We start from the raw sequence: 13,793 nt of genomic DNA, 5'->3' as shown, positions 1-13,793 counted from the left end.
TTACATTAAGGTGCTGCAGGTGGGATCTGATAACCCCAAGCAAGGGACCTTTAATGAAGGTTGCTTTTCCCAGAGCAGTGTCTCTGTCTTGCTGTGAGTGTTCAACCCACAGTTTCAGGGTGAGTGTTCCAACTGCTGAATCCTTAGTGACAAAACCTCTATTTTATGTCAAGGTGATCTTGATTTCTTTGAAGACATGTATTTGTCATTCAGCGACTTGATGCCTGTTTTCTTTGGATGCTGAGTGTGGCAGCTCTTTGCAGCAGTCTCTATGACATCCAAACTTTCCACATACCCAAAACTGGTGTCTGTGACTCCGGTTTCTGTCATCTAGAACGCAGCAGTGGCTGAGTCCCGCAGCATCCCACTCTTCTAGTCTCACCTGGGCAGGTGAGATAAAGTTTTTCTCCCTGCTTAAACCCAGCTGTGCCATCCTCACAGCCTTAGGAGTGTGGGAAGTTCAGTTTCCATACTTTGTAGCGGCCTGAAGGCCACCTCGCAGTGCACTGTTGGATGCTTTCTTGGAATTGCTGTAGGATTAGACTTTCTCCTGTCACTTCCAGCAGTTGAGATGCTGAAGGCCTGCGGTGGCTGATATTTTTATCTAGCCTTCTATAGGCTTGATTGACAAGATCTATACTGTCTTGAGGCAGATGTCACAATGCATTCCACTTTCTCCCCTCTTCCTAAACGGGCATATGGCTGCTGCTCTCTGTTCCTTTGGAGCGATCTCAGACCGCAAGTGGGAATGAGCTCAGTGGAAGCGCTGCCAGCACCTAGCACTTTGTCCGGGGGAAGGAGTCTGAGGGAGCTGAGCTGGTAAAGACCAGTAAGGCTTTTCTGTCTTCATCTTGCCATTTACGGAGCTTGTGTGACTGCTGTCTTCATCTTCTATAGCTGTGTTTTTCACAAAGGGCAAGAGGCAAAATTGGAGTTATTGGACCAGCTCATTGATGTCTCTTTGGCGTAAGCTGATCCTGTGAGAAAGCCCATCCCTGGAGCTTGCTTTTTCCATGTTAATCGAGCTGCACACTTGCTCTGCCATGCCTGTGTCTGGGAATGTGTTGAGGGGCCTGACAAAGTGTGAACTGCCCAAACCAAACGTTTCAGCGGTGTGCCTGGCCATAGCTCTTCTCAAGCTCTTCCCGGATTTTACTGCAAAAGTGGCTGCTCATTTGCTTCTGCTCCTTGCCTTGTCTCTGTGGGTCTGTGCCCTCAGCTCAGCACTAGCCTCTTGGTCCCGCTAACAGCTCCCTGCTCTTCTGCATTCCTCCAGCCACAGACAGGGAAGCTCACATGGCTGCCACAACCTGTCTCTTGCCTCTTCATGAAACACTTGCTTTGTTTTCCCTTAGGGTTTTGTCCTGGTTGCTACCAAATTAACCCCTTTGTGGTTTATTTGTGATCGTGAACGCTTTGCTGTGGAGCTGCTCGCACTAGGCATAGTGTTAGGATTAACTGGTGGCATTGCATCAGCTGGGTGTGTGCAAGGGCTTCCCCCACGTGCTCCTTTGCTCCCGCACTGCAGGCAGCCCCGGCTGATGGCTGTGCAGGAACAGGGGTTGCGTAGGAAATCCAGGGTTTGCGGAAAGGTGTGGTATCTTTGAATTAACTGCAGATGTCTTCTGCCTGTCATAACCCTGACCATGCAATCCCCCTGCTGTGCTCTTAGACACTCTTGATTTTCCCCGTCTTTCCCCTCTCCTTTTCTGGATGTGCTTGGTTCCAGTGCTCAGCTGCTAGCACAGAGCAAGGCTGGTCTGAATCTCAGCATTTCCCTGCTGTATCTGCCTGGAGCAGGCTCTTCTCAAGGTGTATGTGTGCGTGTAGCTGCAGGGATGCCCAGGCCTGGAATGGCCACAGGGCCCTGGAGACAGGCTGCAGGCAGCTGTGGCCTCAGGCTGGCTGTTGCCACAAGCCTGAAGCCAGCACTACCTTTCCACAGGCACATACCAGCCCTGTCTTACTTTGTTCAACTCATCGATGAAAATGATGCCTCAGCCATGAGTTTGGCTATTTCAGTGCTCCCTACTCTGTGTCTCTGCCCTCTAAAGCAGTATTGCGTTGAGCATATGTAGCCAGGGGTTTAGCTGTCAGCCCCCTTGCCCTGTGTCTACCTAACGAAGCCTTGTTTCTAATCAGACTGGGTGACTGGAGGGACTGGTCATTTACTTTGAGCAGAATATCCCTGCTGGCCTCATCTCGAGGGGACTGGAGATGTAGCAGCAAAGGGCATGCATTCCCCGCAGCTGGCGGACCTGCCTGGCCAGCTTCACCCCTCCTGCGTGTGCCAACGCTCCTTACCCAACTTACAGAGCGATGGCCCAGGGCTGTGTAAACCCCTTCCCTTTGGGCTGCCATCCAGCTTGGCTGGCAGGGGAAGAGCAGCGAGCACACGCTGGGCTTGAGTGCCACACGTGGGACCGGCAGAAGTTGGTAGCTGGGAACTGGGAAGGAGACCCTGGCAGGAGGGAGGAGAGCAGGGGCAGTGGTGCCATACGCCCCCCCACTGTGCTGTGTGATCGAGCAGGGGGAAAAGGGAAGGGGACTTCATTTTGGAGCCATCTCAGCCTTCTCTTGCCTTCTGTTACAGGGGCTGGTCATTGCCCTTTGTGCTCCTGTGACAGAGCGTGCCTCTGCCTGTTATCAGACGGTTATTAAGCTAATTGTGGAGCTGTCCTGTATCAGGACAAACAGTCCCTAATGGAGCCGTCTGCTCCCTGTCCCAGTGCCACACGAGTTGTTTGATCTGGGAAGAGTGTGTTTGCTGCTGAGGACTCACCCTGCCCACCTGCAGCCCTGCCCCACTGCGGCCCACCTCGGGGAGGGTGGAGGCAGCAGCTCACCCCTTCCTCGCCCCTTCCCCATCCTGCTGCCGAGCACCAGCCGGGCAGGATCCATGCCGCCCCGCAGCAAACACGCCTGGGGGGCCCGGCCCCACCATCTGCCATGCTGCCACCGTCCCCGGAAGCAGAGACAGTCATGGCAGGGCCCAACCCGTCCTGCCCTATTGATTAGAGCAGGAACTAAGGCTGCTATCGAGAGCCAGACTGGCCCCAGCACCCTCCCTGGCACCCCGTGTCTGGCAGCTGAGGCAAGGTCTGGTGGTGGAGTCCCTGAGGCTGCCTCCATCGCAGTGCTGCGGCTGTAGCGTTTGTCCCAGAAGTAGATATTCTCCTTATCCCTGCACTTAATGCTCCCCCTCAGCCATATCTCCTCGAATACTGTCTCCCCTCGCTCTCGCCAGGCCGTGCAGCTACCCTGCCGTGTTCCACATACTTGCTCCAGCTCTGCCCTCTGTCCCACAGGCATAGCGGTTTGGGGCTGATCCTGCTTTGTGGCTGGTGACGGTGCTCCTGTTTCCTCTGCGAAGCTCGTCTCTGAGGCAGACCACGCAAAGCTGCTGGTCTTGCACATCCTTCCTGCCCACGATGGGCCCGGGCTCCGTCAGCCTCAGCTGATGCGGGGAAGGGATGAGGGTGGGCAACACCCTTCGCCCGCCACCTTCCTTTCCCGGCTGTTGTGGGTTTGCCCTCTGCCCCAGGCGCAAAGGGTGATGCCTCTTCAGGCGCTCGGGTGTTGCAAGCTCAAAATGAGGGTAGAGCCCGGGGACATGCAGGGCACTGTGTTTGGGGAAACAGGGGGGGGCTCTGACACCGCTGGCCAGATGCTGACAAGCACAGTAACGCCTGTCCATGGGGTTGTCCAACACCAGGATCTGTGTTTGGCCTCCCAAGGCAAGCTCTGCCCTGCAGCCCAGGCGTGGGCTGGCTTGTGCTGCACAAAAATGCTGCCGCGGCTGTACCTGGCCCCAGCCCAACAAGCGGCTTCGTTCTGGGTGCAACGGCCTCGGTTTGCAGCGCCCCAGTGGGTCACGCTCTGCGGTTTAACGCGAGGCTGCTGTGGGGGCTTGTTCTTAATGCGCCAAGTACCAGAGTCAAAGGGTCATGTAGGTTGCTGGCAAACTGCTCAGCTGCCTGGGGCTGAAACCAGGCTGGAGGCAAGACCTGGGAGAACTTGAAAACTAGCGGTGACTGTGGAGAAAGAAGCCCCCAAGCAGCTTTAACCGCCTGGCAAGAGCTGGAGGTTCAACAGCTGGCTGTGTGCTGCTGGCCCTCCCCAGCCCTCCGGGATGAGGTCCTTGTGCCAACAGCCTCCTGCTCTGCTCCCACCTCTCTGTGCCACACTGTGGGTGTCACACGGCTGCAGCCCCAGGCTCCCTCCCTGCCCTGGACACTTCCCTGCATCCTTCCAAAAGCCCAAGTTTCTGTGCTTGGCTTGCTGTCTCCCTGAATCTGCCTCCGCCTGTTGCTCCTGGCCTGGGATGGAGGGGGTGCCCAGGGGTTGCTCCCAGAGCATCCGTTGCTGGATCTGCAACAGCCATTTCCCCTTCCAGAAATGTTAACGACGCAGTTTGCGTGCGTGGGGGCGGGATTCAACGGAAAGTGTTTATTCATAGCCAGGTCAAATCCCCTTCCTTCTGCTGCAGCTCTCCCTCCGTGGGGCTGAAGCCGTCACCTGGGAAGGACCCATCCATGGGCAGGGGAGAAGGATTGGGCAAGAGACCCTGAAGTGTGGCCCTTTCCCACTTCCCCCGTGCACACACCCATGTCGGGGTGCAGCACACCGCTCTGGGGGGCTCCAGTTGCCCTCCCACATGAGAGCACCGGGCTGTGTGGGTGCTGGGGCAGCGCCGTGGTGGCTCTTGCTGACTTAAGGAAGCGTCAGGGAAAATGTCAGGGCTGCCATTACTCAGCGAGCCCAGAATAACCAAAAACCCACACCGGATGCGGCAGCCACGCTTCACACCCTGCTCCTTGCCCCCGGCGCTACCCGCAGGGGGTGGGCAGAGGGGCCGTACCCACCCGTGCCGGCTGGTGGAAACCCTCCTGGAGGAGGAAGCATGTGTTTCAGTGGGAAGAACCAGCTTACGCAGACACCAGCTTCCCCTTGGATATTTGGGTTGCACAAGGCAGCCCGGCATCCCTCCCCATCCCCATGCAAGGGCACAAGGATGAGGTGCTCTGCCCAGGATGTCACAGGTATGGTTGGCCCAGTGAGGGGACTCGGCCCTGACAAAAAACCCCAGAGCCAATTTTAGCAGTGCAGAAAGTGAGTGGCCGCGGCCCGTGGCTCCGGAGTGGTGACTCAAAGCCATCACTCCATCGCTCTGGCCTTGGGGCAGCAGTGCTATTGCCCAGGAAGAGCAGCGGTGACTCTCCAAGGGCACACCTGGAGGTGCCAGGTGCTCAGCCCCAGCCCTGCTCAGGGACCTGGCCGGGGGCAGGAGATGCGGCACAGGCTTCAAAAGATTTGAAGCGCATCGCCACCACACAGGTGAGAATTTTGCTCCATGTTCACTCCATGCCTGTGGCCACCTGCCTGCCGGTGCTACCCGGTTCTTCCATCCTCTCCCTTTCTCCTCACCGGGAGAGGAACAATTTGCTGTCGGGGTCGTTGTCCAGGTGAGTCTCATGGCCGGGGCGCTGGCTCCCTCCTCTCCCCCTGCGGCCGGGCAGGGGCCGGACCCCGCCCGCAGCCCTGCGCGGCCGTCTGGGCCGGGACCGGGACCGGGACCGGGACCGGGACCGGGACCGGGGGCGGCAGCGCCCCGCCCCGCCCGGCGGCTGAGTCACCCGGCGGGCCCGGGACCGGCCGGGAGGGAGCGGGACGGGACGAGTCCGGACGGGACGGGACGGGACAGGACAGCAGCACCGCGCCAAGCGCCGCGGCCGGTGGGTCGTTGCGGAGCGGTGGGCGCGCACCGGCGGGCGGTGCGGTGCGGGGCGGGCGGTGCGCGGGGCGGGGCGGCCCCGGGCCCCTTTGTTCGGCGGGAGGCGGCCGCGCGCCGCCCCACCGCTTTGTCCGCCGCCGCCGGCGGGAGCCGCTCGCCCCGGCCTGCCGTGAGTGGGGCCGGCGAGAGGGGTGCTGCGGGAGGGCGCGGGGCCGGGGGGCTGGGGCAGGCGCCGGTACCGGTACGCCGGGAGGACTGGGGGCGGCGGGGCGGGAGCCCCGGGCGTGGGCTGCGGTCGGAGAGGCTGGGGGCCGCGGGCAAGGGGGATCGCGGGGGCCGGGATTCCCCGCGGTGGGCTGGAATCGGCGGGGCTGGGGACCCCGGGGAGGCCGGGGCTGGGGGGGGGGGGCGGGTCGCCAGGCTGGCAGGGACCCAGCGGGGGCTGGCCGGGGTCAGCGGGACGGAGGTCGCCGGGCGGGCAGGGGCTGGCGAGCCCCGGGTGGGCTGTGGCGCAGGGGGACCCTGATGTGGGCTGGGGAGATCGAGGTCCCTGGGCAGGACGGGCTGGGCCAGAGGGGGCCGGGGGGGCCAGGCTGCGGGGGTCGGTGGGGCCGGGGCTGTAGGTGTAGGGCCCAGCCGAGGCACATGGTGCTGATCCTGACTCACGGCGTGGCCGGGAGTCGGCGGGCGGCTTGTCGCCCTCGGCAGAGAGCTGGGCTCTGGCTGCCTGCCCGGGGGGACCCTGTCCCAGGCGGGGGCAAGGGGTGTGGGGAGCTCTGTGCTGCCCCGACTGTGCCCGCCCCAGCTCCAGACCCACGCTGAGGTCTGTCCCTGTGTCACCCGTCCTTGGCCACCATGGCAGTGCCCACGTGTGTGCCTTTGCTTTCCCTGGGCTTGCCACCTCCCGGGGCTGCCCTCCTGCCTGGTGCCCTCACCTTGTCCCCTGCCCCAGGTGAGGGCTAAAGGGGGACACAAAGCATTCGTCTTCCAGTGGGGTGGTGGAGATGAGGACCTCGCACTGGGGAGACCGGGCAGCAGTGAGACCTCGCAAGGTGCTCGACCACAGGAGGATGGTGGCCCTGATGGACTGGGTTTGGGTCCTTGGTGCCAGCCTGTGCCACCTCCCGCAGCTCAGCAGGCTCTGCCGAGCACCAGGCTGTCAGTGAGAGCGTGTCCCCTGCAAGGGTGCTTGTGCTGGCTTTTCTGTTGAGGCGAGGTTGCTCGGGAAGCAGGCTGAGCTGAGCCAAAAAGATCCTCTTATTCTGGACAATAGTGGCGTGAGTGCAGCCGGAGCCATCGTCCGCAGGGACGTGCCCTGGCCAGAGGTGATGGGACAGAGCTGGCCAGAGAGCAGGCGAGGTGTAGGGGAAGCTGAGGGCTCTGTGGGGAGATGTCCCCTCTGCTCACTCGGGCAGCCCTGACACCTGCTGACCTTGCATCAGCTCGTGTGCAAGCTGCCGAAACCAGGGGTGGTGGTGGGGTGTCTCCTCTTGTGTCTTCTCCTTTGGCCTGGAGCTGTGGCGTGGTCCTCGCAATTTCCTCCCTGACCTCCGGTGTCAGCTGCTTCGCCAGGACTTTGTGCAATTCCTTGTCCGCCTCACGCGGCCCCTCGCCATTGCTCTCCTCCTCCTCTCCCCCCGCCAGCTCTTGCTGTGGGATGCGCTGAGCGCTGGCCACCGCGGGCTTTGGGGGCTTGTAAGGACTGGGAGGGTGGGGGTCCTGCAGGAGGGAGGGTGCAGCATGGAGGTTTGCTGGGGCAGAGCGATGCTGTATCTCTGCTGGCCCTAGAGGAAGAGCTCTGTGGGGTGCGGAGGACCTGGCTTGTGGGCATGTGGTGGGGGAGATGCCCCTCAGGGGACCCCCCTCGGCCAGGGCTCAGGGCTGGCAGTGGCAGCGGGCCAGAGGGGCTGCCATGGAGGGCCTGCGGCCCCCCGTGGGAGGGTGTGGGTGCTGACACAGGGTGCGGCACTGATTGGGGACCTGCCCAAGACCAGGTGGCAAATGGGTGCTGCATTGGGGAACACTGGGGACAGAACAGGGTGGTTCTGGCCCCTTCCTGTCCCCTCACAGTCCCCAGCTGGTGCTGCCCCGTGCTGCCGTGTTTACCCTGGCTGTGCTGACTCTTGCCCCAGATGCGTCCTGGGGGAACGGGGATGTCCCAGCCTTTCCCCGGGTTCCCTCCACCCACCTGGCTGGTGGCGGGGTGGGAGCAGGATGCGGATGGGAGCGTGGGGAGGAGGCACTGGGCAGGGGATGTCTTTCTGGGGAGATGGCCACCCCGCACAGGGCTGTATTTGTGGATCTGTGGGTAAGAGAGGGGCCGTCAGTGCCAGGAGAGGTAGAGTGGCAGAACAGGGGTGGCAGCTGGTGGTTTGGGGGGTCCCAGTGAGGCTTGTGCTGTTTTACTCAGTGCCTGTTTGCGTGTCCCTTCCCCGCAGGGTTTGAGCCAACTGCCTGGCCAGGATGAGCTGGAGTTTCCTGACGCGGCTCCTGGAGGAGATCAACAACCACTCAACCTTCGTCGGCAAGATCTGGCTGACCGTCCTCATCGTCTTCCGCATCGTGCTGACAGCCGTGGGGGGCGAGTCCATCTACTACGACGAGCAGAGCAAATTCGTCTGCAACACGCAGCAGCCCGGCTGCGAGAATGTCTGCTACGACGCCTTCGCTCCGCTCTCCCACGTCCGCTTCTGGATCTTCCAGATCATCATGGTGGCGACGCCGTCGGTCCTCTACCTGGGCTTCGCCATGCACCGCATAGCCCGCATGCCCGAGTCCTCACGGCGACGGGCACCAGCAGCCCGGCGGGCACGCATGCCGGTAGTGCGCCGGGGAGCCGGGCGGGACTACGAGGAGGCAGAGGATGATAACGAAGAAGACCCCATGATCTTTGAGGAGATCGAGGTGGAGAAGGAGAAGAGCCCGGAGGGCGGAGAGAAGCACGACGGCCGGCGCCGCATCAAGCAGGACGGGCTGATGCGCGCCTACGTCCTGCACCTGCTGTGCCGCTCGCTGCTGGAGATGGCGTTTCTCTTTGGGCAGTACCTGCTGTACCGCTTCGAGGTGAGCGCCTCCTATGTCTGCAGCCGCAGCCCCTGCCCGCACATCGTCGACTGCTTCGTCTCCCGCCCCACCGAGAAGACCATCTTCCTCCTCATCATGTACGCCGTCAGCGGGCTCTGCCTCTTCCTCAACCTCTGCGAGCTCGTGCACCTCGGCGTGGGGCGCATCCGCGACGCCCTGAGCCAGTCCGACGGCCCCCCGCTCCCGGCCGGCGGCAGCCCCGCGCCGCAGTACCCCAAGAAAGCCCCCGGCGCACCCCCCACCTACCACTCGCTGAAGAAGGAGCCACCGCGAGCCCCGCTGCCCGATGGCAAGCTGGACTACCGGGAGAGCCTGGCCCAGGCGGCAGTGGCGGGTCGCTTCGCCCTGGCCGGGGCTCCCCCGGCGCACGAGCTGGACCGTCTGCGGGAGCACCTGCGGCTGGCCCAGGAGCACCTGGAGGTGGCCTTCCACCTCCAGCCCCCCCCGCGCCCCCCCAGCCCTGCCCGCAGCAGCAGCCCTGAGGCCAATGGCATCGCCGCCGAGCAGAACCGCCTCAACCTCGCACATGAGAAGGGGACGGCCACCTGCGACAGGACCACGGGTGAGACAGGGAGGGGGACCGGTCCGGCTGACCGGGGTGGGGGTACAGGGGGGTTGACCGTCGGTGCCCCTGGGGAGGGGATGCCATTCCCCCTGCGGCGGGTGCTAACCTGCTTCTTGCTCCCCGCAGGGCTGTGAGTGCCACCAGGGACGATGGCGGTGTCTGCCGGAGCGGCTGCCGCCACCACCGCGGGACAGGCAGCCTGCCAGGGGCACGGGACGGAGGGTGCCACACATCTGCCTGGTGGGGCTGGCCGGGCAGCCCTGCCCCGGTGGGCAGCGGCAGGGATGGGGGCCTTGGGGGACATTCCTACTTAATTTTCGAAAAGGGAATATCTTATTTTTGTACGTTTTTATACACTCGTCAGCGTGTGCACCCTGGCATTTTTATACTCTGCTCTCGGTCCCTGCTCTGGGCCTGCGCCCCCCCCATCTCCCGTTTCACCCCCTTTTCCTCCTCCCGCACCCGTTTCCTGCAGCATCTTCTCCGCACACCTCCCTTTGCCCTCCCGTGCCCACTGCCACCCACTGCTGCGCTGGCCACCAAGCCAACAGGCGATGCCGATATTGCCCCCGTGACGTGGGGGTTTCGGGGAGCCGAGCCTGGGGGTCCGGCTGGCCGGGCTGAACCATGGGGCGCGGTGCTGGGCTGGCATTGCACTTGAGGTGGAGGGGACAGCGGGGACCGGACGGGAGGGAGGGGTTCCTGGCGGTGCCAGTGCTGGAAGGTGCCGGGGGGGCCGTCCTGCGCAGCGTCCTGGCAGGGGGTGTGCGATGCGTGGGGCTGTCCTGCTGGGAAATGTCTGTGCAGAGGGCAGGGGCTGTCCTTCTCGCCGCCTCCGCTCCTGGCCAGCCGCCCTTGGACCAAATCCCATCCCCTCCCACTCTGGCCGTGGGGCCGGGACCCCCTGTGTGGGGGCCAGGCCCTGGTCCCATGGCGGGGGGGACACGGCACCCCGAGCCAGGCTCAGCCGGGAGCCAGCGGGGCATTTCTCATCATCTCACCCTGGGTCACGCGGGGATTTTTGTAGTGTTGTTTTGTACTCAGAAATGATTGTCACTCTGGTTTTTTTTTCCTTCTTTTTTTTTCTTTTTTTTTTTTTTTTTTAAATATCTATATTAGTAAAGGCTGGAGACGTTTTGTACTGAACTGCTGCATCCGGTCCTTTGGGAGGAAGGGGTGGGAAGGGAATCCTGCCCAGCTGGGCTGGGGCGGGCAGCGCTGCTGGCTTGCCCTGGGTCCTCCCCGCTCGGCCCGGGGTGACTCAGTCGTTCCGGCCGTGCGGGACCTCCTCCGTCGGCCTGGCGGAGCAGGATTGCTGCGGCCCGCATTCCTACGTGGTCCCGTCCTCAGCGAGGGGCCCTGTGAGGGGCTTCCCCATGCCTCCCCATCCCACTGCCGCCCCCACGCCTCCCCATCCCACTGCAACCGGGAGCAGAAGGGATGCTGCCCCACGCTCCCCTGCCCCAGGGCCAGATCAAACCCAGCCACGCCATGCCCTGGCTTTGGCCAAGGCACCCCAATCCCCTCTCTGAGACCCCAGGTTGCGGCCGGACCCCTCTTGCAGCACTCGCCTGTCCCCTCCCTCCTCTGGCCAAAAGCCCCCGAGGAGCTCGCATTCCACTGTGTGCCACCTCTGTGGCTGCCTCCGGTGGAAGCTGGCGTTTCCAGGCTGTTTTGTTAAAAGGAACATCTTTATTTCACTCATCCCGTTAAGCTTTCCAACAGACTGTGCCGCCGGGAGAGGGCTCGCTTGCAGCGCCGTGCGTGCCACCAGCCCTGCCACCGGTGCGAGGTCCTGGCACAGGCTCGCCCTGGCACATCCCGGTCCCTGCCGCGGCAGCCTGGCCGTGCCGGGGAGCACAGGGAGGCTGTGGCACTCCGCAGCAGGAGCAGGACCCCAGTCCTTTTTTGGGGGGAGGGTAAAAATTGCTTGGGGGGGAGCAGGTGGGGAGAAACAGGGGGCTGAGCTGGTTGCAGACAGCGGGCTGGCTTTGGCAGGGGGTCGGTACCTCTGCCCCAGGCTGTGCCTGTCCCAGACCTGCCGTATCGCGGCTTGCTCCAGGCTGGGGATGGCTGCGGGGCAGGTCTGGCAGCGTGACTGTACCAGGGGCAACCCAAAACTCTGGCTTGCGCAGGGGAGGGTGACACAGCCCAACCCCCCCCAAGTGGATCCCTCTGGTCCTGGTGGCATGGGGCTGGGGGTCCCCTGGGCGAGCAGTGACTCCTGGGTGGGATCACTGTCCGGGGCCGGGCTGCGGGATGCCCTAGACGCAGGTGCAGTCCTGGGCCAGGATGTTGGGCACCGTCTCGTACTTGAAGGAGTACCCGCCGTCGGAGGTGGTGCGGACGCGCAGGGAGCGCATGGTGCCAGGCAGGGCGGTGCAGCAGAGCTGCACGCCCAGGCGGTGGCTCAGCCCGTGGCCCTCGGCGCAGCTCCCGTGGCAGTAGTGGAAAACGAAGCTGCTGGGATGCACAATCCACTTGTCCCAGCCCAGCTCCTCGAAGGAAATGTTGAGGGAAGCTCGTCGGCAGTTGGTATGGGCAGCCAGGTCCTCAGACGGGCGCTGCAGCAGGCTCAGGGCGGCCGGGGACCAAGGCACGGCGGAGCGGCGAGCCCTCTCACTGCCCTTCGCCCGGGTGGTGGCCACCAAGAAGGGCATCTTGTCCCCCTCGGCCAGGCAAGGGCAGCTGGGGCAGCGCACCAGGAGGACGAAGAGCGGCTGCGACAGCTGGGGCAGCAGCGCCGGGGCGAAGTGAAACACTGTCCAGTGCTCGGGCGTCCGCACCACCGTGGCCGTCACCGGCATGCGGCCCTGCGGTGACAGGGTCAGCACGTCAGGGGCTGAGTGGTTGGGGGCGGCCGAGGGGCCGGTGTAAAACCAGAGCTGGGCAGAGGTCACAGCGCGGCTCAGGGTGTGTGCCGAGGGCTGGAAGAGGTAGGTGAAAATCCCTTCTTCCTCCAGCAGCTTGTCCGGCTGCATGGGCTCGCAGGGCACGTCTGCGGGGAGGGGGTAGAAAGATGCTCAGGGTGCGCACCCAAACCCGGGGAGGGTCTCCGATGCTAGGCGGGAGGTGAGGTGTTGCAGAGGGTCCCCAGGGTGCTGGCATGGCACCCAGCTGCCGGCGCGGGCTGTGGCAGGCTGTGGGGGAGCTTATGTCTAGCGCTGTGCAGCAGCCACTACACTGCGCCTGGCAGCTGAGCCCCGTTGTGCCTCATGCTGGTCCATTTCTGCTGCCCCTGTCCCCCAGGGTCCTGCCTCGTCCCCCAGCATCCTGCCTTATAGCTGGGCATGCTGCCTCATAGCTGGGCATGCTGCCCTGTTCCTTAGTATCCTATCCTGTTACCCAGCATCCTGCCCCGTTCCTGAGCATCCCACTCTATCCCACCCTGCTTTCTCCTCAGCACTCCCCATCTCTCCACATCCCACTTGGCCCAGCTGTTCCCCAGCCTGTCGGCACCCTCTTGTGCCACCTGCCCCTCCCCCTGCCTGTGTCCTGGGCTGCTCTGCCTGTCCCTGCCTGCCACCCCTTTCCACCTCCTGGCTCTCCAACACACCTCACCCATGCCCCAGCCTGGTGTATCCTCTTTCTCTTCTCCCACAGACCCCCATGGCAGCCCCTCCATCCCGCTGCATCCCCATTGTCCAAACCCCGACCCTGCTTCACCCCTCCGCCCTCTCCATCCCACCAGGGCATTCTCACCTGTGGAAGGGAAGAGGATCACCTGGGAGGTGTCCTCCAGCTCCGTGGGCTCGACTTTGGTGTTTTCAAGGATGTCTCTCCGGTGCACCCTCCTCGCTTCCTTCTGGGGCTCCTCCTGGAGAAGCGGGGGGCTCAGATGCTCCAGCACCCGAGCCCGCACCTTGTCCAGGATGAGCTGCCGATCGGCACCAGACCCGGTGCAGCCGGCCAGGACGGCGGTGGGCAGCATGGCAGGCAGCAGGTGCAGGAGGAGCAGCATGACCATGGGGCGTGCGGGGGGCTGGTGGATCGTGGGGCTCTGCTGCAGGCTGCTGCCTGCCTGCCCAGCCCGTCTGCCCGCTGCGCTCCCCCCGGGGCAGGGTGGCATTGAGACCTATCTGACACTGACGCAAACGTCTGCTCGCCGTGAATATTATCTCTGGGCAGCGAAAGCGCTGAGACGTCTGGAATGCGAGAACTGCAAGGACAGTGTGGTCTGGGGGGGGGAACGGCGCTCGCGCAGCGGGGGGATGCTGCCGGAGGCAGTGGGTGCGTGGGGCTGAGGAGACCGGGCTGCAGGCAGGGTGCTGCCAGGAAGGTTTTCCTGTGCTGGCAGGGATGAAGGGGGCACCCTGGGTGACCTTTGCAGCTGCCAATGCTGGGTGCCCCCCACGGTGGAGGAGCTGCAGATTTGGAGCTTCTGGAGGGACAGTGGGAGATGGCAGCGGC

General features: G+C 63.5%; 2 protein-coding genes across 6 annotated transcripts; one reads left to right on the top strand and one right to left on the bottom strand.

Moving 5' to 3' along the window:
- Nucleotides 1-4,526: 4,526 nt before the first annotated feature.
- Nucleotides 4,527-10,477, top strand: LOC134519058 (gap junction gamma-1 protein-like). 5 transcript variants are annotated; one of them, XM_063342621.1, is made up of 3 exons: nt 4,527-5,042; nt 8,173-9,380; nt 9,510-10,477. In XM_063342621.1, exons 2-3 carry the CDS (start codon nt 8,198-8,200, stop codon nt 9,515-9,517), a joined length of 1,191 nt encoding a protein of 396 aa, XP_063198691.1. In that variant the 5' UTR covers nt 4,527-5,042; nt 8,173-8,197; the 3' UTR covers nt 9,518-10,477. The 5 variants fall into 5 exon arrangements, with proteins under 5 accessions (XP_063198691.1, XP_063198692.1, XP_063198693.1 ...); XM_063342622.1 differs by lacking the exon at nt 4,527-5,042 and adding an exon at nt 5,078-5,337; XM_063342623.1 differs by lacking the exon at nt 4,527-5,042 and adding an exon at nt 5,448-5,465.
- Nucleotides 10,478-11,647: 1,170 nt separating this feature from the next.
- Nucleotides 11,648-13,344, bottom strand: INHA (inhibin subunit alpha). Its single transcript, XM_063342625.1, has 2 exons — nt 13,086-13,344; nt 11,648-12,381 (listed from the first exon to the last, which is right to left on the bottom strand). Exons 1-2 carry the CDS (start codon nt 13,342-13,344, stop codon nt 11,648-11,650), a joined length of 993 nt encoding a protein of 330 aa, XP_063198695.1.
- Nucleotides 13,345-13,793: the final 449 nt, after the last annotated feature.

This window comes from Chroicocephalus ridibundus, chromosome 7 (genome assembly GCF_963924245.1).
Source record: "Chroicocephalus ridibundus chromosome 7, bChrRid1.1, whole genome shotgun sequence".
Taxonomy (NCBI): domain Eukaryota; kingdom Metazoa; phylum Chordata; class Aves; order Charadriiformes; family Laridae; genus Chroicocephalus; species Chroicocephalus ridibundus.
The sequence above is the reverse complement of the archived record's forward strand: the minus strand, read 5'-3'. Positions and strand labels throughout refer to the sequence as shown.

Coding starts and splice junctions, on each gene's coding strand:
- LOC134519058 (XM_063342621.1), top strand. CDS start 8,198: ATGAGCTGGAGTTTCCTGACGCGGCTCCTGGAGGAGATCAACAACCAC.
- INHA (XM_063342625.1), bottom strand. CDS start 13,344: ATGCTGCTCCTCCTGCACCTGCTGCCTGCCATGCTGCCCACCGCCGTC. Junction 12,382..13,085: donor GATCCTCTTCCCTTCCACAG/GTGAGAATGCCC, acceptor CCCTCCCCGCAG/ACGTGCCCTGCGAGCCCATG.